The 25,470-nt window shown below is 40.3% G+C and overlaps 1 protein-coding gene across 1 annotated transcript in view; it reads right to left on the bottom strand.

Annotated features, from left to right (window-relative positions):
• oprk1 (opioid receptor, kappa 1) overlaps nucleotides 1-25,470 on the bottom strand; it is a 60,451-nt gene that overhangs the window by 18,981 nt on the left and 16,000 nt on the right. The window contains exon 3 of the mRNA XM_048528518.1: nucleotides 5,292-5,644. Within this exon, the coding sequence (XP_048384475.1) occupies nucleotides 5,292-5,644 (353 nt within the window). The remainder of the gene's footprint in view (nucleotides 1-5,291; nucleotides 5,645-25,470) is intronic.

Here is a 25,470-nt window from a genome sequence, read left to right as displayed (position 1 = left end):
AACCGAATGCACATTTAATTTTGTCTTAATTAACAAAGTGGAATATTAATAGAAAATATAAGAAGATCATTGAGCAGCATATTTACGTATTGTAGTAAATTATATTAAAAATCTTCAACTAAAAAAAAGCAGCCAAGGTATTCAATGGATACATAATAGTGGTCACGTTTCATACGCCAGGCTTGGTTATTGAATATATGCAAATAATATATACAGCATTTCTGCTTGACCTTCAGCTTTGCATGAAAGAACTCATCTGGTGCAAGTTACAAACAGTTGAAAGTGACTGGGACTCCAGTGAGCATCATGATTATTTGGCTGCAAAAAAATTGAATGGAGGTATGTTTTTGGTGTGCAGATGTAAAGTGGACATTTGTTTAAAATTTACCTCCAGAAATACTATTTGATATACTACAATATATGGAGGTGACAACATGAAAAACTGGTATCTTTCTCCTATTTATTTTTTCCCAAATAGATGGTTGACTTTTGTTGCTAAATTGCAAATAATGTATATTGAAATTGAGCTACCTACCTAAAATGTATCAACCAGTCAATTTCAAAACATTGTGTTTCAGATCCTGTTGCCATGGAAACTGGAATAGATTTAGACATTTAGACTTACAGACCAGTGCCTGTAATGTCACAAGTGTCTGAATCTAGCTGTTTATACTCTCACTGTTTTTGTCACTAAAAGAGTGACTCATGTTTTTTATATTTTCATAAGGAGTAAAAATAGTTTGTGTTTTCCTGTTTACTTCTATGAGCAATTAAATCAGTTCTCTGGTTTACAGCTCCTAACAATTGATTTAGGAGTACATCTTACTACTTCAGCAAACAAAAGAAAGCATAGATATGAGTGTCTGCTCCACAGCACAGTCTTCCACATTGAATCTGCAATCTACATTTTCATCAAAATTAGCAAACAGGGGAAAATGCATCCTCTAGTAAGTTATTATGAAATATTGATTAAACTGAGCAAGCATGTGCTCAAATTCTGAAGATGCAGTGCCATTGGACATGGCTTTTTAAACAGAATGCCATTTTGTAAATTGAATCCTTCAGCATTTGTACACCAGCAGCTCATGAGCTCGTGCATCATATTTAATATAACTTTTACAATGCAATGTATATATTGGAATTAATGGTTCAATACTTTTAGTTAAACTACTCGGATAGGTAATTTTTTTACATCAATTGTAGCTGAATAATTTTCACTGTGACTTGCACTTATGAATATATTAGCTTAGACTGGAAATTATTGATGCTTCATGCAGCAATTTCTTAGGAAAATCAGTTTTAATGCTAACTAAATCTTAATGGCTATAATACCAATGTTAACTCCATAAGAAAGGATTTTATATAACCATCAGCGCCACACAGTTTTATGGGGATAAAGGCATAAAAACTGCAGCAAGACGATGTGTGCTAATCTTGTCTAAAGCAAATAACTACTATAATCTTATAACATGATTTGTCTAATTGAGATTTTATTTTTGATTTAATGATGCGCTTGAAAATGCCAAGTGGATGTTTTTAACATCAGATATTCAAGATATTAATTCAAACTTTGAGTGAGCAATCCTTCTAAGTTAAGTTTCTATTTATCATCAAAGAACGTAGGAGCATAGAAACATAGGAGCAGGAATAGGCCATTTAGGCAATCGAGTCTGCCCACCATTCAAAGCAATCCTGGTTGATTGAGCATTTCAATGCCTTTTGTTCACTCATGCCACCCTCCTGTGCACTGCAGATAATCAGAAATCTACTAAACTCTTCTTAAGCATACATAAAGATCTTCCACGGTCCTCTCCATTAGAGAATTCCAAAGATTCCTAACTCTCTGAGTTAAGAAAAATCACTTCGCTTCATCTCAAAGCTATGATACATTTCTCATATTTTTACATAATACCCTAGCTCTGGACACTCCAATATGGAAAAAAAATCATTCTAGCTGCATTAATCTTGTCTATACATTTATATATTTTGTTAGTTTAAATTACATCTTGTACAATCCTGAACTTCCTTTGTTAGCCATGGCAAAGTGGCATTTTTTGAGTTTTAGTACCTCGAGGGAGTGTCTCATTTCTCTTAGTAATGTTCTTTGAAGACTAACTATTGCCGATATTCATCCAAGCCTTTTAAAGTAAACACTCTCTAAACCTTCTACACTTCACTTTAAAATATGATGCCTTGTTAAAGACTCTTCAACTAAGTGGAATAGCTGCTTCTTATGTATTCTGTATATGGCCCTCATAGCTTTATACACTTAAATAAGGTACCCCCTCATACTTCTCTGTTTCAAAAAATAACCAAGCTACCCAGCTTCCTTACATAGTTAAAATCCTTCATCCCAAGCAATATCCTGTTTAATCGATTCTGGTGCATTCACATTATTCCCAGAAAACGATAACCAGAATACTGGCATCACACTAAGGCCAGGCAATGACCATCTCTAATCAATGCCCCTTGACATTCAATGTGTTACCATTACCGAGTCCCCATTATCAGCATTCTGCAGACTTACTATTAAGCAGAAACTAATTGACAAAGGCAAGTGTCCAGTATACCTTCTTAACTATTATTAAGTGGTCCTGCTGCCTACAAGAATCTGTGGGCAAGCAACCCAAATCCTAGTGTCCTGCCATTCTTTGAGTATTCTCTTGTCTTGTTATTTCTTCCACCTCACCGCCTTCTTTGTTAAATTTTATCTGTCACAGATATGCCCATCTGACCATCTGTCTATATTATCGTGTGACCAAAGACTTCACTGTTAACCAGCTGACTAATCTTCATGTTATCCACAAACTTACTTATGCATTCCTTGCCCCCAGTGTTCTTATTGGCATTGTTTACACATATGAATAATAAGGGATCCAGCACTGATCTACTGCACACTGGACTCCAGTACAGAGTCAGCCTTCTAACATCAGCCTCTGTCACCTCCCAGTAACTAATTTTGGATAAATTCTTGCCAAGTTACTTTGGATCCCATGTACTTGTACCTTATTTATCAGTCTCCTATGTAGGACCTTGACAAAGGTTTTGCTAAAATCCATAAAAAAAGATATCAGTTGGCATACCTTCATCTGTGCGCCTAATTACCTCTTTGAAAAATTCAATCAAATTTGTTTTACATGACCTCCCTCTGAAAAAGCCATGCTGACTATCCCCGATCAAACCTTGCCTCTCCAAGCACTTCAGAATTATCTCCAATAGTTTCCCTACCAGTGACATCTGAAATACATTCATCTGTAATTCCCTGGCTTATTCCTCCCATTGTTTTTGACAAGTGGAACATATTAGCTGTTCTCCAGTCTTCTGGCAACTTCCCTGTGGCCAGATAGGAATTAAAAATTTGGGTCAGAGTCCCTATAATTTTTGACTTTGCCTCCCACAGCAGCCTGGCATATGACACATCCCGACCTTGGAATTTGTTCAATTTTAAACCTGCCAAGTCATCCAATTCCTCACTTCTTAAGTCTCACGACTCAATAACCTCATTGACCCTGTTACCAAACTCTGTTCTACTCTTCTTGCTAACCTCCTCCTTTTCTGAGTGAAGACAGAAGTGAAGTTCAATACCCTACTAAGTTCTCCAGCTCCATGCACAGATTGCTCCCTTGGTATCTATGGGCCTTACTCTTTCCCTGGTTATCCTCTTCCTCTACATTTTCTAATGGAGTTTCTTGGGATTCTTACTAAATATGCCTACCAATGTTTTTTCTTGTCCCTTACAACTCTCCTGGTTGTTTCCTTATGTTTCCACCTGCACCTTCTATAATCCCCCAGGGCCTCCATTAATTTGCTCCCTTTGCTAAACACCTCTCTTCCTTCTTATATGTCCCAAATATTCCCAGTCATCTAGGGTTCTACAGAATTTTGCTACTAAATTTCACTTGAAAGGTAACATGTTGGGCCCTGTACTCTGCCCATTTTCTCTTTGAATGTCCCACACGCTCCCCCCACATCAGCACCAAACTTCCCTGCACCCAACCATTCTGCTGTAGATTTTTCCACTGGTGGCTGTTCCCAGTCTACTTTGGCTAGATTCTGCCTTATTTTAATAAAATCTGCCCCCCTTAACCTAAAACCGTTTTCTCAGACCATCTTTTTCCTTCTCTGGAATAAACTTAAATTGTGCTTTCACTGAAATGCTACCCCAATGTATCTTGATCACCTGTATGTGGCAACATGAGGATCACTTTCTTTTATACAAAACTTTGGTGCGATCTAGAATGCATTCTTACAAAGGCGGTGAATGTAATTAATAAAAACTCAAATTGAAAGATAGCTCATGGTCATCATTACTGAGATTATCATCCATTGATGCAAAACAGACATCTAGTTAAAAAAAATCAGATTTTACTGAAACTTTCAACTACTATCCTTCAGGGGAGGAAATCTTGCTACAATACATGGTCTAGCCTACCTGTGACTCCTGACACTTAGTAACGTGATTAACTGCCCTCTGAAATGATCCTGGTCATGCCCTGAGCTCAGAAACACTTAGAGATGGGCAAGAAATGCCGGAAGTGTTGCCAGAAATTCTCACATCTTATAAAAAAATAAAAGAAATAGTAATTTTCAGGGCTCTGGAGAAACAAAAAGTAAAGTGGAATTAATTGAATAACTTTACCATTACATAGTACAGGCTCTATCCGTCAGTTCTCTATAATTTTATGATAATATGAATTCTCAGTTTTTTTAAATTCTAACTTCTTGTGAAAATCCATTTTAATTAATCCACCACTGGAGCACTAACGTCAGCTTTCTAGGCTCTAAGTTCTCAACTTTCCTCAATAAATATTTTCATATTTCTACTCACTTTTTGTACTTTATAAGATCTGCCTGACATTCACCTCTTTAATAAAGATTTTTGTCTATTCACAATGAAGTACTTTGTGATGGTTCAAGACCGTAAAGTTCACATATTAATGCTGTTGTTAAGTTGTATATAATATATAATTAACATTTAGAAAACCAGTTGCTTGAAAAGTTCAAACATAATCTGCTCTGAAAGGCACAGTTACATGGAAACATTTCAAACTTCTCAAAACCTTTTCTTATATTTGACACCATCCAGGTTACTTCATCACTTATAATTTACTCTTAAAAGCATATTTTGCTTATTCAATAAATGTTTCCACTTCTTTAAAATGTAGGAAAAAAATTAAACAAAATTAGCAAAAAATTTAACATAAAAATTAAATACTTTTGAGAAAAAAATCAGACTTTACTAATATTTCTTAACTGAATTAAAATGACTTTGAAGTGGTTTTAATACTCACCATTCCTTGTCCCAGTGCCCCCCAGCACTGTAACGGGTATGCCAATAACTGAGGCAAGGATCCAGATGCAAACGTTTATCACTTTTGCCTTCAGAGGGGTACGAAAATCCAATGCCTTCACTGGATGGCACACAGCAATATATCGGTCAACACTCATCATTGTCAATGTGAAAATGCTCGTAAACATATTGTAATAATCAATGGAGACAACTATTTTACACAATGTATCTCCAAATGGCCAAGATCCCAACAAATAATCAGCACTCTGGAAAGGCATTGTGCTTGTTGCTAGAGCATCTGCTGCAGCAAGATTAAAAATGTAAATATTGGTAGCTGTCTTCATCTTGGTGTGCCTAAAACAGGAAATACAGAAGCCTGTCTTAGTTATCATCACCATATGCTGCCATACAAAATCACAAATGCAATAAAAACTAATTCTATTATTTATATACTTATCATTCAGAAGTTACATCCATTTGTTTGTTTGATATATTCACATATAGAGTTACTGTGTCTTACCTTAGAATCTGTATAGTGCAGATAGATGCTATTTGGCCTGTAATGTCTGCACTGAACCTCCAAAGAGTATTCCACCTCCCTATCCCCATAACCCTGCATTTATCATGGCACATTCCACCAAGAATTCCACATCCTTGGACATTACAAGGCAGTTTAGCATACCCAATCCACCTAAATTGAATATCTTTGGACTCTGGAGACCAGAGGTCCCAGCGGAAACCCAGCAGATACAGGGAGAATGTACAAACTCTATACAGAAAATTACCCAAGGTTAGAATTGAATCCAAGCCTCTGATACTGTGAGGCAGTAGTACTAACCACTGTGTCATCCTGCTGCCCAATTTTATCAGAGATACTCATATCTAACACCAAAAGATTGGCTTGAATATTCCTGAAGGTGTCAGGAAACTTATGAAGCCATATGTTGGGCAGCATTGTGGCTCAGTGGTTAGCACTGCTGCCTCACATTGCCAAGGACCTAGGTTTGATTCTAGCCTTGAACAATTGTCTGTGTGAAGTTTACACATTCTCCCCGTGTTTGCGTGGGTTTCCTCCGGATGCTCCAGTTTCTGCTCATTGTCCGAAGATGTGCAGGGTAGGTGGATTGGCCATGCTAAATTGCCCATACTGCCTAGGGATGTTTAGGTTAGGTGGGTTAAACATGGGAAATTAGGGGAATGAGTCTGGGTGGGATCCTCTTCAGAGGGGCCGTGTGGACTTGTTGGGCTGAACAGCTTGTTTTCACACTGTAGCGGTTCTACAAATAACTATTTCTGGGCCTTGATCACATTTTTTTCAATAGCAATTTTATGGGAGATGATTAATTAACAGACTGTCTCCCTGTTTGCTATCCTGTCAAGGTTCAAAAATTTCCAAAGCTCGGGTTGGTATAGCCCTGAGCAAGGAAAGTTGATAGCCCAAGCATGGAACCCTGCTGAGGCTCAAGTATCTAGAGTAGCAGGGAAGCAGTACAGCCATGATCAACATGATAGGAGGCACTAAGACATTATGAACCTTCACGAGGATCTGTCTGCAGAACTTCTGCACTCAATGATAAGTCTATGAGATGGAAAGAGAGCAGTCTTGCAATTTTCTAGCAGGACGATTTAAACCTCTAAAGTCTGTAATACAGCCTCTACCGCCCATTATTCATCAATCTCATCTTATTTGATAGGTTGTGGGTGGGAAAGGTGGTGGTGGCTCTTGTGATGCCAGCAAGATTGTAGTCTGCTTATGAAATGCCCACCAATTAGTTTACCTTCTGTCCACCACCAACTGCATTTCACTTGCCAGTGTGCTTCTCCCTCTGGGAAAAGTGAGAGGCAAAAGGAATATCTCATGGGGTGAGCTCAATGCTGTCTTTTGTAAATTTCATTGTTCCAATCTCCAATGGGCCTAAGAAAATTCTGGTCACTGGGTCATACTGTCACACATAAATTTACTTCCTGTGGTGGAAATATAATGTCCAATTCAGAGATTATAAGTGAAAATTTCAACATTGGGAAATTGAAGCCGTATCAAACAAAATTGTAAGGAATGTCAGTTATAAATCTAATGAGTTTAGTCAGATGCAGACAATATGCTGCTAGGCTCCATTGGTTAACTAATATTTTCTGACAGTAATAAAATACAATCATGATTCACAAAGTTCTTCTGAACAGTCATTTTGTTAAATTAATTAGGCTTTTCCTCAGATTTAATAAGAATTGTAATGTATAACAAGAATTTTCTAATATCTAATAAAGTTACAACAATAATAGAAAGAGATTTAAATGAGACCATTATTAATTTTGTCAGACCAAAATTAATTTCATCAACATGGATCTAACCTTGTGAATGTTGAATTGAAGGGAATTATTGCATATATGGGAAATAATAATATTATTATAACAGTTGGACAGCTGGTGTTTGAGGAATCAAGAATAAAGATAGAATAAGAGTTGTATATTGCCTCCATACATGTGAAAGGTGACCCATTAGCTATAACTGTATCACCAAAGGATGACATATGTTTAAGGAAGAAGAGGAAGAGCAAGAATGGAACCTAATGATACATTTGGAATGACTGTTGATGCACGGTAGTATTGAGATTGGACACATGATCATTGCTGGAGATGTGCTGGACTTGCTGGAGGTAAAAAAAAATAAAGGACCACAAAGGAGAAACTATAGACTTAAATGTTAGATAACATTTGTATTGGTAATTATAAAGAACCTTTTTGGCAAATTTGGCAAGAATCATCTGGGAGTTTTGAGCAGTACAGAAATTGGTTTGAAGGAAATCAAGAAGTGATGGCAGAGATCGGCATGGGGAACACATTTAAGGAGGTTAGAGAGAAAGGAATGTTGAAAATGGATTTTTGAATGTTCTCATTGTACTATTTCACTTGCATTCCTACAACAGATGGTTCTAAGGATGAAATTTACAATCACAAATATTAGAGTCTTTTTGGAGATAATCTTATGTCCTATCAAAATAGCATTATGGCATCTTGTTAGTTAAAGTGCCATTCTATTTCATTCAAACAGCATGACACATAAACAGGTCAACCTTTAAGGCCCCTTATTACAAATCAAAAAATAGATCTTAGCCCACCTTGAATGATGACATTTTCTAACTCCTTCGATAAAAGGGCAGACCTTTAGTTGTTTGGAACCCTTTATGATTGACAAGTGAGTGGGCAGAAACTTCATCATTTGGGTTGCTATTTGTAGTATATTATCCATTATTATATTGTTCTAAAGCAGCCATAATTTGTCTGAACTTTGCAGTTAATGTTAAAGGCATCTATTTTGATAACCAGAATTTCTACACAGTACCAGGTAATAGCTGATTAAGAAATTATTCTTGTTACAATGTAAAACTTTTTATGATGGTTGGGTTTTAAACTTCCTTCTTTTACTTTAAAGTAAAACGACAGTTTCTGAATATTGCGATCATGCCAATTCTGCCTGGAGACAGGCCCATGTAATCTGTTACCAAATTCTACAGAAGATCAAGAGGTACATTATTACACCTTAAAGTAAAAAAAAAGCAGCTTTTTTTTGGAGAAAGACACAAAGACAGAGAGACACAGAATGACAAGGATACAAAAACAGACATATCAGTTCAAAGCAGACAGACAGTTTTGACAGTTTTGAGTGCATGGCTATCATACAGATGCACTGCTCTCAAGTGGTTCAGTCACATAGGTGAGACCTGAACTTGGTAAATATAACAAGAGTACCAGTGCCCTGTGGGTCTTCATGGTGGACCAAAGATGCCGGGTATGGTTGAATTGTGCAGGATGAATGGATCATGGCTGCTGCCTCAAAGCTGGCATTCACTGTCAGGATCATCTGATCACATTCACATGGTAATTGATCATGATGGAGTATTTCCTGTACACTTACAGAACATTTCCCTGTCAATATGCTGAGCTCACAGAGGCCTGCACATGCTGTTAATGGCACCCAGCATCATTGAAGAGGTGGATGTTCATGTGATGTGGCTAGATCATAATTTATTGCTCATTCCTAAGTACTCTTGAGCAAGTGGTGGTGAATTTCAGCAGTCCCTGGAGTTTAGGTATACATATAATGCTTTGTAGAGAGAGTTCCATAACTTTGTCCCTGCAATAGTGAAGGAATAATGATACTGTTTCAAGTCAGGATGGCATATGTCTTGGAAAGGAACCTGCAGTGGTGGTATTCCCTTGCATCTGCTGCCCTTGTTCTTCTCAAAGGAATGGTGCTGTGGAGGGAATCTTGCTAAACTGCCTGGCAAAACCATATGTTTCCGCCTCCTGATTTTTTTCTCGTGAGGTTTTCCTGGATATGGCTTATAAATGAATGTTAGAAAAACATTATTTTTCAGTTTGATGTGGGGCTGGGAGTATTTTTCTCAGGCCTAGATATTTTCTAATCAACCTGTTCAAAGATGACCTTATATATCTCTAGAGGGAGGCAAAATTTGTACCCAGACCTTGTGGGTCAGAAGCAGGGACACAACACAGCACTATGAAGGCTCTCTAACTTCCCAGTTCAAGTTAGTTTAGAATCAAACTGTTTACAGATGTTATTACACATCTCTGGAGCAGATGGGATTTGGCTTTGGCCTCCTGGTTCAGAGATAGGAACATTATCATTGTGCCTCAAGGGCAGATCTTCCCAGCTCTCCAGCACCAAAAGCAGATCATAGCCAATTCCCATTAATTACATTAAGGCCTCCAATTATTCCCAGAGAATTTTATTGCATTTTGCAACTTACTTTGGCACAACTTACATTAAAAGTAATGACTGCTTCTAAAATTATGATAAAACACCAAACACTAAATGTGACTAATTGATTACAAGGTGCATTAGACTTCTGCATAAAAATCATTCAATTGAGAATCCACTGAATTTCCAAATGAGCAGTGTAATTGTTCGCAATTTACATCTGCCAGGAAGAGAAATACCTGTAATATAAATAAATAAAATGGAATACTGAGAACCAAGAAGCTTTGTATAGAAGTTCAACATCTGTTTACCATAATATGTCTTTAGAGATAGAAACATAAATGAAAAAAAAATCACTGAGTGAAAAGAACAAAGATGAGACAATGACATGTATGCAGTGAGGTTGCAGAAACCTCCTTAGGGCTGAACTAAATGTATTGACCAGACTAAAACTCCAGAAATCAGCAGACTCTACATATAACAGAAAAATCAATAACTGAGAAGAGCAGACTCTGTGTACCATCTTCTTGACTGCGTAGATTGAATTTGTTTACCAACGAATAATGTTAAAGATGGAATCAGTCACTTCTAGTATTGAGCAAAAGTAATGGAACCAATGTTTCTTTTTCTTTTTAAGCAATATTTCAAACTGCTATACTTCCTTGCCCTGCTAAGCACAATCTCACTTTTTTTTTCTAAGCTAGATGCAATCTCTTCCACTACGCACCTCCCTAATGTTTCACTTTGAGCCCATTTGATGCACTGTCTCATGCCCTAAGCTGTCATGCATGTATTAAAGAAAGACTTGTGTAAAGACTGTTTTATGTTCTGGGGACAAAAGCAGAAGTTGCTGAAAAGCTTAGCAGGTTTGGCAGCATCTGTGAAGAGAAATCAGCGTTAATATTCGGGTCCGATGACCCTTCATCAGAACTGGAGAACTAATATTCTGGGGACATGTGTTTGAATCCTGTTATGTCATTTGGTAAAATTTGATTTCAATAAAAATCTGGAATAAAAGCCAGCCAAATAGTGACCATGACACCATTATTGATTGTCACAAAAACACATCCTTTAGGGAAGGAAATACACCGTCATTGCCTGGTCTGGTCTACACATGACTTCAGGCCCACAGAAATGTGGTTAACTCTTAATTGTCCTCAGGACAATTAAGGATTGGCAATAAATAATGGTCTCAGAAGCAATGCCCATATCTGAAGAAAGCCAGTTTAGTTCTCCTTATCAGTTGTTGTAAGGTGTGGCTTTTTAGCAACTAATCATAGACTTTATAAGTTGTGAAACAGTTACCCAGTGCCAGCTGCAAGCAAGTGAATGTATCTCAAGAAGGAAGATCAAAGAGCAGCAGGTCCTAACAAGCCAAAAGTATCACCTCAGAGAACTCCGCAGGCAGGAATCAATGCTTTCCCAGGCCTTGCTGTCAGCCATGGTTTATTGTGTCTACTGTGTCTACCTGTATATGTGTACAAGAACTTAAAGGGGTTAGAGTTTTAACTGGCAGAGTTATTTGTTGATAGTTCATAATTGTTTATCTTTATCCTGAATCAATTTATTTGTAATGCATAGCATCCTTATTCCGTGCAGAAACATAGTCCATGCTTTCTGTCAACACGAGAGTAAAAGACAGGTAACTTGGAGAATTTTGCATATTTTTATAAAATCTTTAACTTTTTGTGATGACGCTGGGAATAGCAGAGCTTGATTCCAGTGCATTCCGCCAGTGAGGCATAACACTTGCATCCCAAAAAAAATGATGAAGAAAGATAACAGAGGATCCTCATAAAGTGTTTTGGAATAATAACTGGAAGAGGGAAGCATGGTGGCTCAGTTGCTAGCCATGCTAAATTGTCCAGACTATCCAGGAATGTGATGGTTAGATGAATTAGGCATGGGCAATGCAGGGTTACAGGGATAGGGTAGGGGTTTGGGTCTGGGTGGGATGCTCTTTGGAGGGTTGTTGTGGTCTTGATGACTCAAAATGGCTTGTTTCCATACTGTAGGGATTCTATAATTCTATGACAGTGACTCTGAATAGCCAGCAAATATCAGAAGTCTCAAGTGCCAATAAGTGCCAATGCAAATTTCAGCACCTAAACAAAGTCAAATAGGATTCACAGATCTGCGTTGCCTCCCTCCCTGCCTCCTATTGGACTTAGTCCACCCTCACACCTCCTACCGACTGCATAGTAAGCCATAGGTTGCAATTCTTTCGCTAAGTATCTAGTTTTGTTCACTGTTGGCTGCAGCTCCCAACTAGTCCCACCTTTCAAGCTATATTTCATGTTCCGACACAAATCATTGGCTTCCAATCCCTTTCGATCTAGGGTCTGGATTTTGTTTTCTCCTTTACACATTAGTTGTAGTCTTGCTTCATGTCGATTTTTGTAGTAATTCTCCTTAATGATTTCTTTATTCATGGCAACCTCCCCAGTTGACTTCTTATCCCAGTTTCTCATTGTCCAATGCTTAAGTTCTACCATCCACTTTGATCTAATTTTTCACCTTCTTCATGCTCCCTTTTCTTCTTGATTTTAATAGTTTTCTTCCTCATCTTCATTTGCCCTTTTCTCTTGTTCATTTCTGTTTACCCACCCATCTTCTCCTCTTCCTCTGCCTGTACCACATCTATATTCTCCTGTTACTTTTATTATTTTTCCCACAATCCCCAACTTTGTTCTATTAACCCAGTATTGCTATTCTACTTGACTAAGAAAAACTTGAAATTAATTAGCATGCAGTGCTGAAGGAAGTTAGCCAGTTCTATTCAATAAAATACTGTTTTTATGGACTTTTCTCTTGTTTGTTCATTTAATTCTTCCCTAAGGGTTGGTTATTTTGGATGATACCTTTAATGTATCATTAGGAACTTAGAATACATTCCCTCAATATCATTTACGTCAATCTGCCTGGAAATTGGCATGGTTTTCCAAATCAGGTTTCTGTTTTGGTTAACATTCATTCCCCTTACTAATTTAAATGCACAAAAGACAATGTTCAAATAATTACCTTATCAATAGTTATGTGGACAATTTAGAATACATTTTCAAATGTTTTCCATCCAGATTACAAAATATGTTTTGTTTTTTCAGTGAAATGTAAGAAACTAAGATTTTTATTTCTACTCTATATTGGATAAATTATTGCAGGACTTACTATTAATACAAAAATTAATCTAATGATTTTACAGCATCTATGTATCTCATCAAAGACAAATCTCATATTTAACGGTATATAATGATGAATAATTTGTCAACAATTTGATCTGAGTTAATAGTCTGAATTTTATTTTTCCACTTTACTAAAATATGCTTTAATGTTCAGGTCCCTATTAGTTTAATATTGAGTCAATAACTTACTCTGATAATGGAACATTGATGATTGATAAATGCTTTCCTACAGGAAACCCAAAGAATTGGGAATGTAGAATTATGTTTAACATTCAAGGGGAATGAATTATAATAGCAATAGCAATATCCTTAAAGCTTAATATGTCCATTTTAGATCAGGCCATACTCACAATTATTAATAGAAGTGATCAGCAGGTCTGACAGAATCTGTGAAAAGTGAGCCAGAGTTAACAATTCAAGTCTGGTATGACTCTTTATGGACACTGGGCAGGGAGGAGGCAAGTGTTAGACCTTCAGGAATTACATAGGAAAATGCAAAGGATGAAGCACAGGAGTGAGGAAGCATTAGGATCAGGAGATGATGCAGTTGGTGGTAACCTGCTGGAGTTGGAGAAAATGGTGGGGGTCATAGCTGACTCAAAATTTTACTGTTGATTCTCTGCTCACAAATACTGCCAAACCTGCTGAGCTTCCCCAACATTCTCTGTGTTTGTTTCAGATTTCCAGCATCCGTGTATTTTGCTTTTATTATAATAAAAGTGATTTCTTTTTTTAAGTCTCCTTTAGATTTAGAACTCAAGTAGCAAATGGAAGCACTTTGTTATTTTGATTGTATCATGTAGGCACTTTATATTATTACAGAGGTTCTTACCTGTTCATTGTGTTTATTAGCAGCAAATTATCAAATCTAGAAAGATAGCTTCACATTTTTTAATGTCTCCAATTCCGACAGAATGAGCACAGAAGTAAAACTGCGTATCACTCATATTATTGTTGCATCCTTGAAACAAAATGGTTGACTCAAATGGTGGCCCTATTCTCTATTCTACACGTTAAAAAATAACAATTTAAATACATTTTGAAGGGGCAATCATATTTTCTACGTGAAGACAATTATTAAACGTGTGAGGTCTTGTCAACATCAGAGACTGCACTGACCCAATTCGGTAATTTGCTTGCCTGCTTCACCAAACAATGCTGAAGGCACTTCAAATTTAAAAGTTTTTAAATTTTAAAACATTTAAGTTGCTGCCCTGCTTTAGAAGTGAACGAAGAAAACCCTACATATCTGTCATCAGCCTTACCCATTGTCTGGAGAATTGTCTGGAGAAACATGTTGCAACCTCATAAATCTTATTGTCTCCTTTTGCAAAAATTAACAATTTGTGTTTACTCATCCTTGGAAGTTAATTAGTGGAATTCTCTGACCCCATAAGTGATGTGGGCAATAGTAAGAAGCTTGAAAGAATCCTCTGAGGAAAGATAAAAACAGGTTGGAAAGACATAACTAATGGAGTTCCACAAAGATCTCAATTGTTTACTATCTATATTAATAACTTGAATGAGGGGCCAGAGAATAATGTATTCAAATTTGCTGACAATGCAAAAATAGGTGGGAAGACAAGTGGTGAGGAGGATATAAGGAATACGCAAGGGCACATTAACAGGTTGAATGAGTGGATAAACACTTGCAGGTGGAGTCTAACTAGCAAAGTGTGAGGCCATGCACTTTGGTGGGAAGAATCAAAGTGGAGAAAAACTCCAAACAAGCAGTATAGCCAGATCTGAGTGTTTTTGTGCATGAAACAGAAAATGTTTGCATCCAGACGCGGTGAGTAATTAAGAAGGTAAATGGAATTTTGGCATTTATTGCAAAGTGGTTGGGGTTTTTAAAAATGGGAAGCCTCATTACAATTTTACAGGGTGTTGGTGAGGCCACATCTGGATTGTTGTGTACAGTTTTGATCCCCTTATTTAAGAAACCAAGTATTGGCATTGCAGACAATTCAAGGGAAATTCATTCATTTGATCCCTTGTATGAAAGGGTTGAGTTATTATGAACAGCTAAACAGAGTGGAAATTTATTCATTCGAGTTTAGAAGAATGAGGATGTTAAACTTTTGAAATATACAGGTTTCTAATATGACGTGACATGATAGACGTGGAGACGTCTCTGTAAATCATGCTTAACATAAGGCTCCTCTTAAGACATTAGTGAGTAATATTAAATCACAAAGAATGGGGTAATATGTTGGCATGGATGAAAATTGCTTAACAGGCAGGAAACAGACAGTAGGAATAAATGAGTCTTTTTCCAAGTGGCAGGCAGTGACTAGTGAGGTACTGCAAGGATTAGTGCTTTGGCCCTAGGTACTCATACTATATACAAATAATCTGGATGAGGGAACCAAATGCAACATTTTCAAGTTTGCAGAAGACACAAATCTGGGTGGAATTGTGAGCTCTAAGGTGATTTATATGAGCTTAGTGAGCCAACAAACACAGAGCAGATGCAGTACAATGTGGTTAAATATAAAGGTATACATTTCAGTATGAAATTCAGAAGAGTATTATTTAAATGGTGATACATTAGAAAGCATGAATGTGAAAAAGAATCTGGCTTTACTTATAAACAGTTCATGAATGTAGCCGGAGACAACTAGAGCTGGGTGAACACAGCAGGCCAAGCAGCATCATAGGAGCAGGAAAGCCGACGTTTCAGGCCTAGACCCTTCTTCAGAAATGGGTCAAAAAGGGTCTAGGCCCAAAACATCAACTCCCCTGCTCCTCTGATGCTGCTTGGCCTGCTGTGTTCATCCAGCTCTACATCTTGTTGTCTCAGATTCTCCAGCATCTGCAATTCCTCCGATCCATGAAAGTAGCCAGGTGGGTGCGGCAAGCAATTATGAAGGCAAATAGTAAATTGAACTTCACTGCAAGACGATTAAAGTTCAGAATTAGGGATGTCTTACTGCAGTTAAACAGGGCCTTGTTGAGACTAAACCTGGAGCATTGCTTACAGTTTTGGTGTCCCTCCCTAAGAAAGGATATTCTTGCCATACTTGGAGTGCAGTAGTTTCACTTGGCTAATACCAGAGATGGTAGGACTGTCTTATGAAGAGATTGGCTTGATAGAGCTTTTATTTCACTAGAGCTTGGAAGAATGAGAAAGGATTTGATTTAATTGTATAAAATTCTAACAGGTTTGGACAGTTTAGATGCAGGGAGGAAATTTTCCCTGGCTGGGGAGTCTAGAACCCGGGGACACAGTCTTAGAATGTGGTGTAGACCATTCAGGACAGAAAAAAAGTTCTTCACTGAAATAGTAGTGGATATATGGAATTCTCTACCATAGCTTGATGTGGTGGCTAAGTCAGTAAATATCTGAGACTGTTTTTTAGACTCTGGAAGCTTCAAGGCATATGAGGAGAAAGCAGTATTGTAGCATTGAGATACAGCATCAGCCATCATCATTTGAAAGATGGAGCAGGGACGAATAGCCTCCTTCCGCTCATAGTTTCTATGTCTCTATGTTTAGTGGTTGAGGAGATGAATGTTGGCTTCTACCTAATCTGTCTTCGCTATTTCTGACCTATCATGAGACAGTTTCTCCTGAAATGAAACAAAGGCAAGGATTTAGTGAGAGGAAAGTGGTTGGAAGAGCTTTTATTTGTGATGCAAGAACATGATGGATGGTGAGTGAGTAATAATTGCAGATGTTAGGAAGACTTCATAGTTTAGGAGCATGAGGTGGGTGAGAGCTACTGAAGGAAGTTGCTGCATGCAATATTGAAAGTGGTACACTGCTGTTCTTAGATAATGGGAACTGCAGATGCTGGAGAATCTGAGATAACAAAGTGTGGAGCTGGATGAACACAGCAGGCCAAGCAGCTTCTTATGAGCACAAGAGCTGACATTTTGGGCTGACCCTTCATCAGAAAAGGGTTGTTCTTGCTGTTCTTATTTGGGAGATTGTGCAATGACAGGGTGACATTGGGTTTGAAGTAGCAGAGAGGAGATTGTGACTCTTCAATTTTCAGACTACAGATGATCGTTGATCTGCTTCTGGAACAGTTGCATTCCTTCTGATGTGACAGTATTCACCAACACTCAGTGGCAGTAGTATGTACTACCTACAAGATGCACTACAGAAATTCACCAAAGATCCTTGGACAGACATTCCAAACCCATAACCACTTCCATCTAGAATGACAAGGACATCAGATACATGAAAGCACCCAACTTCAAGTTCCCTTGCAAGCCACTCGCCATCCTGTGTTGTAAATGTATTGTCATTCCTTTATTGCACTGTGTCAAAATCCTAGGATTCCCTCTCTAAAGGTATTGTGGGTCAACTTACAGCATATGGACTATAGCGGTTCTAGAATGCAGCTCACCACCATCTTCTCAAGGGCAAAAAGGGTTGGGCGATAGAAGCGCTGACCAGCCAGCTATATTCGAACCCCACAAGTGAATCACCCAGGTGGCAATGTCTTACAGGCTCACAAGATTTGATGATTGGGTCTTTGCACTTAGGGAAAAGAACAGTCTTCCTCTATGCCATGGGCCTTACATTCCTGTTCATGAAGTGAGATGTCAACCTCACTTTCTCAATTGTCTGCTTTCAAAATACAGTGGTGCAACAGTCTTGTGAAAGGGAAGACTCTACCACACACATATAGACGCACACACACACACACAGACACTAACACACACATTCATGTCAGTATGGTAGAATAGACATAAAATAGCTGACTGGAAGTGTTTAAGCAAGGCTTTCTCCTGGGGAATAATGTGGTCTACTGACTGTGTTGAAATGGCTGACACCTCTGTGACATTCAGTTAGGCCAGAGGACCATGCACATAGCTGGTTATGAGATTAGACAGGCAATAGGACAGGAATAGCTGACAAAGTAGACAGCCGATTAAATTATCAAACTTTGATTAAATTATCAAACTAAAATGAGAGTTTATGATGTGCCCTAGGGAGTGAACACACCAGAAAGGCGGCGGGGGGGGGGGGGGGGGGGGGGGGGGGGCGGTGGTGGAGATAAACTGCTGTTGAATGCTAGAATTTCTGTGTATAAAATGCTGTAATTCACGCTAATGAATTAAAGTGAACAAAGTGTGAAGCTGGATGAACACAGCAGGCCAAGCAGCATCTCAGGAGCACAAAAGCTGACGTTTCAGGCCTAGACCCTTCATCAGAGAGGGGTATGGGGAGAGGGTGCTGGAATAAATAGGGCGAGCGGGGGAGGCGGACCAAAGATGGAGAGAAAAGAAGATAGGTGGAGAGGAGAGTATAGGTGGGGAGGTAGGGAGGGGAAAGGTCAGTCCAGGGAAGACGGACAGGTCAAGGAGGCGGGATGAGGAAGTAGGTAGGAAATGGAGGTGTGGCTTGAGGTGGGAGGAAGGGATGGGTGAGAGGAAGAACAGGTTAGGGAAGCAGAGACAGGCTGGGCTGGTTTTGGGATGCAGTGGGGGAAGGGGAGATTTTGAAGCTTGTGAAGTCCACCTTGATACCATTGGGCTGCAGGGTTCCCGAGCGGAATATGAGTTGCTGTTCCTGCAACCTTCGGGTGACATCATTGTGGCACTGCAGGAGGCCCATGATGGACATGTCGTCTGTGGAATGGGAGGGGGAGTTAAAATGGTTCGGGACTGGGAGTTGCAGTTGTTTGCAGTGGGGGGAGGGGAAGAACTGGGCTGGTTTTGGGATGCAGTGGGGGAAGGGGAGATTTTGAAGCTTGTGAAGTCCACATTGATACCATTGGGCTGCAGGGTTCCCAAGCGGAATATGAGTTGCTGTTCCTGCAACCTTCGGGTGACATCATTGTGGCACTGCAGGAGGCCCATGATGGACATGTCGTCTGTGGAATGGGAGGGGGAGTTAAAATGGTTCGGGACTGGGAGGTGCAGTTGTTTCTGAGGAATGGGAGGCGAAGTTAAAATGGTTTGCGACTATTCAGCTTCAAACTTTGCTATCTTGGATTCTCCAGCATCTCCAGTTCCCATTATCACTGATCTAGGCCCGAAACGTCAGCTTTTGTGCTCCTGAGATGCTGCTTGGCCTGCTGTGTTCATCCAGCTTCACACTTTGTTATCTTGGATTCTCCAGCATCTGCAGTTCCCATTGTCAATGAATTAAAGTGAGTTCGGTATCCCTGTGTGTCCACCTAGAACTCCTCTCCCTGTATTTACCGGTAACTGCTTTAATAAATCGCTCAATTCACTTAAATGAAGTCCTCCACCTCCAAGTTGTTACTGCCACCAGGAAGGTCGCTCTTACAGATTGGTGCTGTTAGCAGGGTGTCCTAAGATGGTAAGCAGGATCGCTAAGATGGTAAGTACGTTATATATTACCACCCTGTAGATACAGCAAGCCCCTGTCAATAGTCTCTGTAAAACATGACATTCATTTTATAAAACAAATGAATGAACCAGAGCGCAAAGGAGGGGTAAAGTGCAAATCCAATGGGATGCTGACAGACGAGCACTACAGCGAGCTCAAATAGAAGGACTGCACTGACTGTCTAGAGCCACTGTAAGCCCTAATAAAAACCTCCAACAGACAGGCAGGTAGGGCATTATTTGAAGAGGATAAAGGGAAACAAAATAATACATAATGTAAGACGGACTCCACGGATAGAGTGAATTAAGGAACTCAAACTGTAGGAGTGAACAACCGTCTGAGAATTGTTCGCATTTGATAGAGCATAAGTCTCTTGATTAAAAGCACTTAACACTGACAACATTGACACAAATTGGTTGAGAAGATCTCAGACCTTGATCACTCAGAAACAAGCAGGTTGCATCCAACAAAGCTCTCAAACACCCAGACTGAGGCGGAATTAAGAGTCCAGGTGGGTTACGTGACGGCTTGGTGAAATGGACGTAGAAATCATCAGTTGAAGCAAGAAAGGGATTGAGAAGCCGAGAAATTGTAATACTCAACAAAGTTAACGGTGCAGGTTACAACAATGACTGCCTTAGATCCTAAACCCCCTGAAAATTGAAGGCCAGAAGGCTCCATTTTGCAGACACCATTTGAAGCAAACAAGAAACTTATTAACAAAATTATGATAATGGTTGGGATGGACGTCAATCTGCCAAAAAAGTCAAGGACAAAGATCAGAAAGGACTGATTGTTGTAGCTATGTTATAAAAACAAAGTACTAATGCAGCTCACAAACAAAAACAATTTTGGATAGCTATGGCCCAGAAGGAAATGAGTTTTGTGGGGGACTGTGCCTGACTCCTGAAGTCCCACATGGTGCCTTCTTTAGGAATTCGTCATCTTACAGCCCCTGTTCTTCGGCCCCACCACCTTACCACTGCTAATATCAGTACTGGATCAGATGATTCTGGTGTGGATCAAGGAAGTAAAATAATTAACGAGGGACCCGATGATTAGGATTTCAATACCAAACATGCCAAATATGAGCGTCATAAAGATGAAAACCACTGGTCAAGTGATAAGGGACACACTGGGGGATCTCAATACCATCTTAGACTCATTTGCACCCAAACAACCCAAGGCCCCCAAAGGAGGACCTACCACCAAGATAGTACAAATGGCCCTGACACTAGGGGAGAAACAGTAAGTTTTTAGACACATTCTCTAAACCCAAATGGAATGCTAAAAATGCAGATTTTTGGGAAAAAATTTCAAGAACTCAAGGATGGTCATGATTTGATATTAGACAATCTTTGGGTCCTAGTAAAGGCTAAGGTCTCGTGACCCATTTGGGCTCAATTGACCCAGCAGTATCAGACCAGAGCTAGATAACAAACCAACGGGGAACTAAAGCTGAGAGGATTGCCAACTTCAGAATACAAATAGAAGGAGTACTAGGAGCTCCTCAAAATGACTGTACCTGTATTACCCTTATGGTCCAGAAGGCCCTCGAACCCTTTGAAGACAATGAAGAAAGAAAGTTTAAGGCTTATTTTGAGTACAGAGGAGTTGATAGACAAGACAGGTTGTTATATATTCCTGCAAACCTTTAAAGGACAGGGGTAGGCAACCACCTTAAACAAGTAATCCAGTTGGGGCTTCTGATAGGAGACGCATATAATGCCGTTATCAATTAGCAATGACAGCACAGGCCGATCAGTACAATAGCAAATCTCACCAAGTTAATGTAACAGGGGCAACAAGTTTGTCTCCCAGAGATCAACAACACATGAAGTGTGCCACAGGGGCAACCCAGAAGGACGAGACATCTTCACACGTTTTGCATGTGGGTGCAAGGGGCATTTTGCCAATCAGTGCCCCAACAGAGCATCTGGATATGCCCACCAGAATAGTGGGCCTGCAGTGAATGGGTGTAGCAACTGTGGGAAGAAAAGACACCGTAAACATGTTGGAGGTGAGGAGAAGATAGGGAAGACTCAGACAAGGTGTGGAGAAAACAGGATGCAGTAATTCCCCCACAGTGTACCCAATAGACATTACCTGATATATACCACATCATGGCACATGCACATTTGATGTCCAAAATACGGTGGTGGAAGGGAACAGGAATAGATATAGCTAAACATTGCCAGTGATGCATCCCCTGTGCTCGTACAGAGCCTGCAATCTCAACCTAAGTGACCATGGGAAAATACATAAATGGATTGCATTGGGCCATTGTCACAAAGCCAGAATAAGCTATATTGCCTGGTCCTGATTGATAAATTCACCCAGTGGGTGGAGGCTTTTCCCACCCGTGATTGTACAGCAGAAACTGTGGCCCGAAAATTGGCCACTGAAATAATTCTGAGATGGGGAGTCCTGCAGTAATTAGACTGAGACTAGGGGATCCATTTCACTGGCAAGTGCCTCAAGGAGGCATGTAAACTATTAGGGATCTCCCAGCGATTTCACATCCCTTATCAACTCCAGAGGTCAGGAATGGTAAAAAGGACAAATAGAACTTTAAAACAGGCCTTGACAAAGGGATGTCAGGAGGAAGGGGTCAAATGCTCCCCCCCCAATATATTAAAGGCACAGAAAGGGACACTTTGTAGACGCAATGGACTGACACCGTTTGAACTGATGACAGCAGGCGCTATGAAATTGCCGTGAGACCTGTTCACCTGGACAGCAGAGATAATAAATGCAGAAGGGGATGTTTAGGAATGTATGCAATACCCATACGCCCACCTACAACAGTTGAAGGGTCAAGTGACCCAAATACAATAGATTCATAACTGAACACACTTCCTCCCATGGTCCCGCTGTTAAGACAGGAGACAGGGTTCTCGTACAAGGAATACCACCTAAAGAGCGATCGGCATCAAAATGGTATGGATTTTTCGAGGTAATTATAACTGGTAATTGTAGGGTGTTTGTTAATGAAGCCAGCATAGGGAGATGGCACCATCCATCCCAGTTGAAAATATATGAATACTAACAGCATTGGCAAGATTTTGCACTTGTGTGTCCCACATTATCCAGTGGGTCCATGTCGTCAGCTAAAACAATGATGTGCTGGTGATAATTCAGACCAGTGATCTCACTATTGTGACCATAGAAGCTTACTCCATGCACTCGCAGGCCTGCCAACATAACTGCAACTACACCACCCATATACCACAGAATAGCAAAATATACTGGCAATACTGACACTGCCAAAATGGCGAATAGTGAATAAGGAGGGAAGACACTATCCAATTTCCGTGTGTGCTACGTATTCCCCTGTTAAACTGCATTGATGCGTACTGAAAACCCATTACCGAGACTTTTGGAGGGATTGGCACAGCAGTATGTTATAACATAATCTCTGATATTTAGGGTCATTGTGACTGTAACCTCTTTACCCTTGCAAAGCAAAGTAACCAGCCGGAATACTAAGGAATGCAGATCAGAAAAATAAATGAAACTATTGTATAGTCCCAAACCCAAAATGCAGGAGAGATGAGTAAACCACAGGGCAGACTGTTAGTACCAATTGTACCTTTGAATGTGGAGTGTGCTCTGTCATCATACACCCTACCGTTCATTATGGGAAATGCACCAAACAAGAAAACAGGCACTCCTGTACTGATACAAGGCAGTACCAGATCCGAGTAGGACAAAGGCTGAAACCATCCATACCTGAATCACCCCCCACTAGCTCCACTTGTGATGAAAATATAACCTATGTACTGGGTAATGCCCTTGTCTTAGAAAAAGTAGAAGCCCAAGTGTTTTTAAAACCTCAGATAAAAGAAGATTCATCTCTTGATCCAGGTCAACCTGATGCTGCCCACTCCTTGCCCAAAAGATCAAAGAACAGTTTTGGACTCTCTGTTAACAGATATTCTTCAGTGAAGACCCTTTGGTCAGTTCAACTGAAAAAAATAAATGAACTAAAAGAGGACTTGCTGAAATGGCAGGACATGTCTCTGCAGTGGTGTCTGTTAACTCCCTTGATCTAGCAGCCCTCAATGAGCAACTTAACCAAATTTGAGAAAACATCTGTAACCTGCTACAAGACAACCTTAGTCTTCAGCAAGCCACCACAAACCTCAGAACACAGGGAGGAGGAATTAACATCAGCACCATTACTCTGATCAAACCTGTGCGGCAGTCTGTCAACCAGCTAATTGACCAAGTCAACGACAACACTGAAGCAATCTGGCACCTGAGCTACGCTTCCCTGATTGCTTCACAGGTCTCAGCTGATATCCAGCTGTAACTTCCAGCACTTTGCAATAATTTGGTCCCCACGTAGATAATCAATCAACATTTGGCTAATTGGCTGAATATGAAGAGCATTCAAAGCCTCAGAACATTTCTCATGTTTCTGGCTATGGGACGGTCTTTTAAACCAAAAGAAGATCATCACCTTAATTTTGCACATTCCACACAACATGCAAGAAACTTACAGCGTACTGAACATCCATGATATGGGCCTTTGAAATGGAACACTCCAAGCAACTCTCCATTCATTAACATGATCAGACACTGGCATTGACATTAGCTCTGCAGCAATCATCAAGACATCGTCCTGCACCTCAAAGATGCTGTTAGCATCACCCTTGTCTGTGGCCTGCATCGTTATGAGAACTATGATATTGCATGGGTCAAGGGCTATGGCACGCAACTGATATATGCCCTGGACTCCATCTATGTCGCCAAAACGGACTAAAACTATACAAACAATGGGATCACCTGCAACTGTAATGTCCAGGAATTTGCAGGCAAGGTATACAGGGATAGACTGGGGGTGCTTTGTTTGGGTGGAATGCTTTTCAGAGGGTCGATGCATTCACAGTGGACTGAATGGCCTCTTTCGACACTGTATGGATTCCATGAATGTTGCATCAGTCATGATCCTGTTGAATGGTGGGGCTGAACGGCTTTCTCCAGTTTCAAAGTGTGGAGCTGAATGAACACAGCAGGCCAAGCAGCATCTCAGGAGCACAAAAGCTGATGTTTCGGGCCTAGACCCTTCATCAGCGAGGGGGATGGGCAGAGGGAACTGGAATAAATAGGGAGAGAGGGGGAGGCAGACTGAAGATAGAGAGAAAAGAAGGTAGGTAGAGAGGAGAGAATAGGTGAGGAGGTAGGGAGGGGATAGGTCAGTCCAGGGAAGACGGACAGGTCAAGGAGGCAGGATGAGGTATTAGGTAGGAAATGGAGGTGCGGCTTGAGGTGGGAGGAAGGGATGGGTGAGAGGAAGAACAGGTTAGGGAAGCGGAGACAGGCTGGGCTGGTTTTGGGATGCAGTGGGGGGAGGGGAAGAACTGGGCTGGTTTTGGGATGCAGTGGGGTAAGGGGAGATTTTGAAGGTAATGAAATCCACATTGATACCATTGGGCTGCAGGGTTCCCAAGCGGAATATGAGTTGCTGTTCTTGCAACCTTCGGGTGACATCATTGTGGCACTGCAGGAGGCCCATGATGGACATGTCGTCTGAGGAATGGGAGGGGGAGTTAAAATGGTTCGCGAATGGGAGGTGCAGTTGTTTGTTGCGAACCGAGTGGAGGTGTTCTGCAAAGCGGTCCCCAAGCCTCCGCTTGGTTTCCCCAATGTAGAGGAAGCCACATCGGGTACAATGGATGCAATATACCACATTAGTAGATGTGCAGGTGAACATCTGCTTGATATGGAAAATCATCTTGGGGCCTGGGATAGGGGTGAGGGAGGAGGTGTAGGGGCAACTGTAGCACTTCCTGCGGTTGCAGGAAAAGTGCTGGGTGTGGTGGGGTTGGAGGGGAGTGTGGAGCAGACAAGACAGTCACAGACAGAGTGGTCTCTCCGGAAGGCAGACAAGGGTGGGGATGGAAAAATGTCTTGGGTGGTGGGGTCGGATTGTAGATGGCGGAAGTGTAGGACGATGATG

Source organism: Stegostoma tigrinum, chromosome 5 (assembly GCF_030684315.1).
Source record: "Stegostoma tigrinum isolate sSteTig4 chromosome 5, sSteTig4.hap1, whole genome shotgun sequence".
NCBI lineage: Eukaryota > Metazoa > Chordata > Chondrichthyes > Orectolobiformes > Stegostomatidae > Stegostoma > Stegostoma tigrinum.
This window is presented reverse-complemented; position numbering and strand designations above follow the sequence as displayed.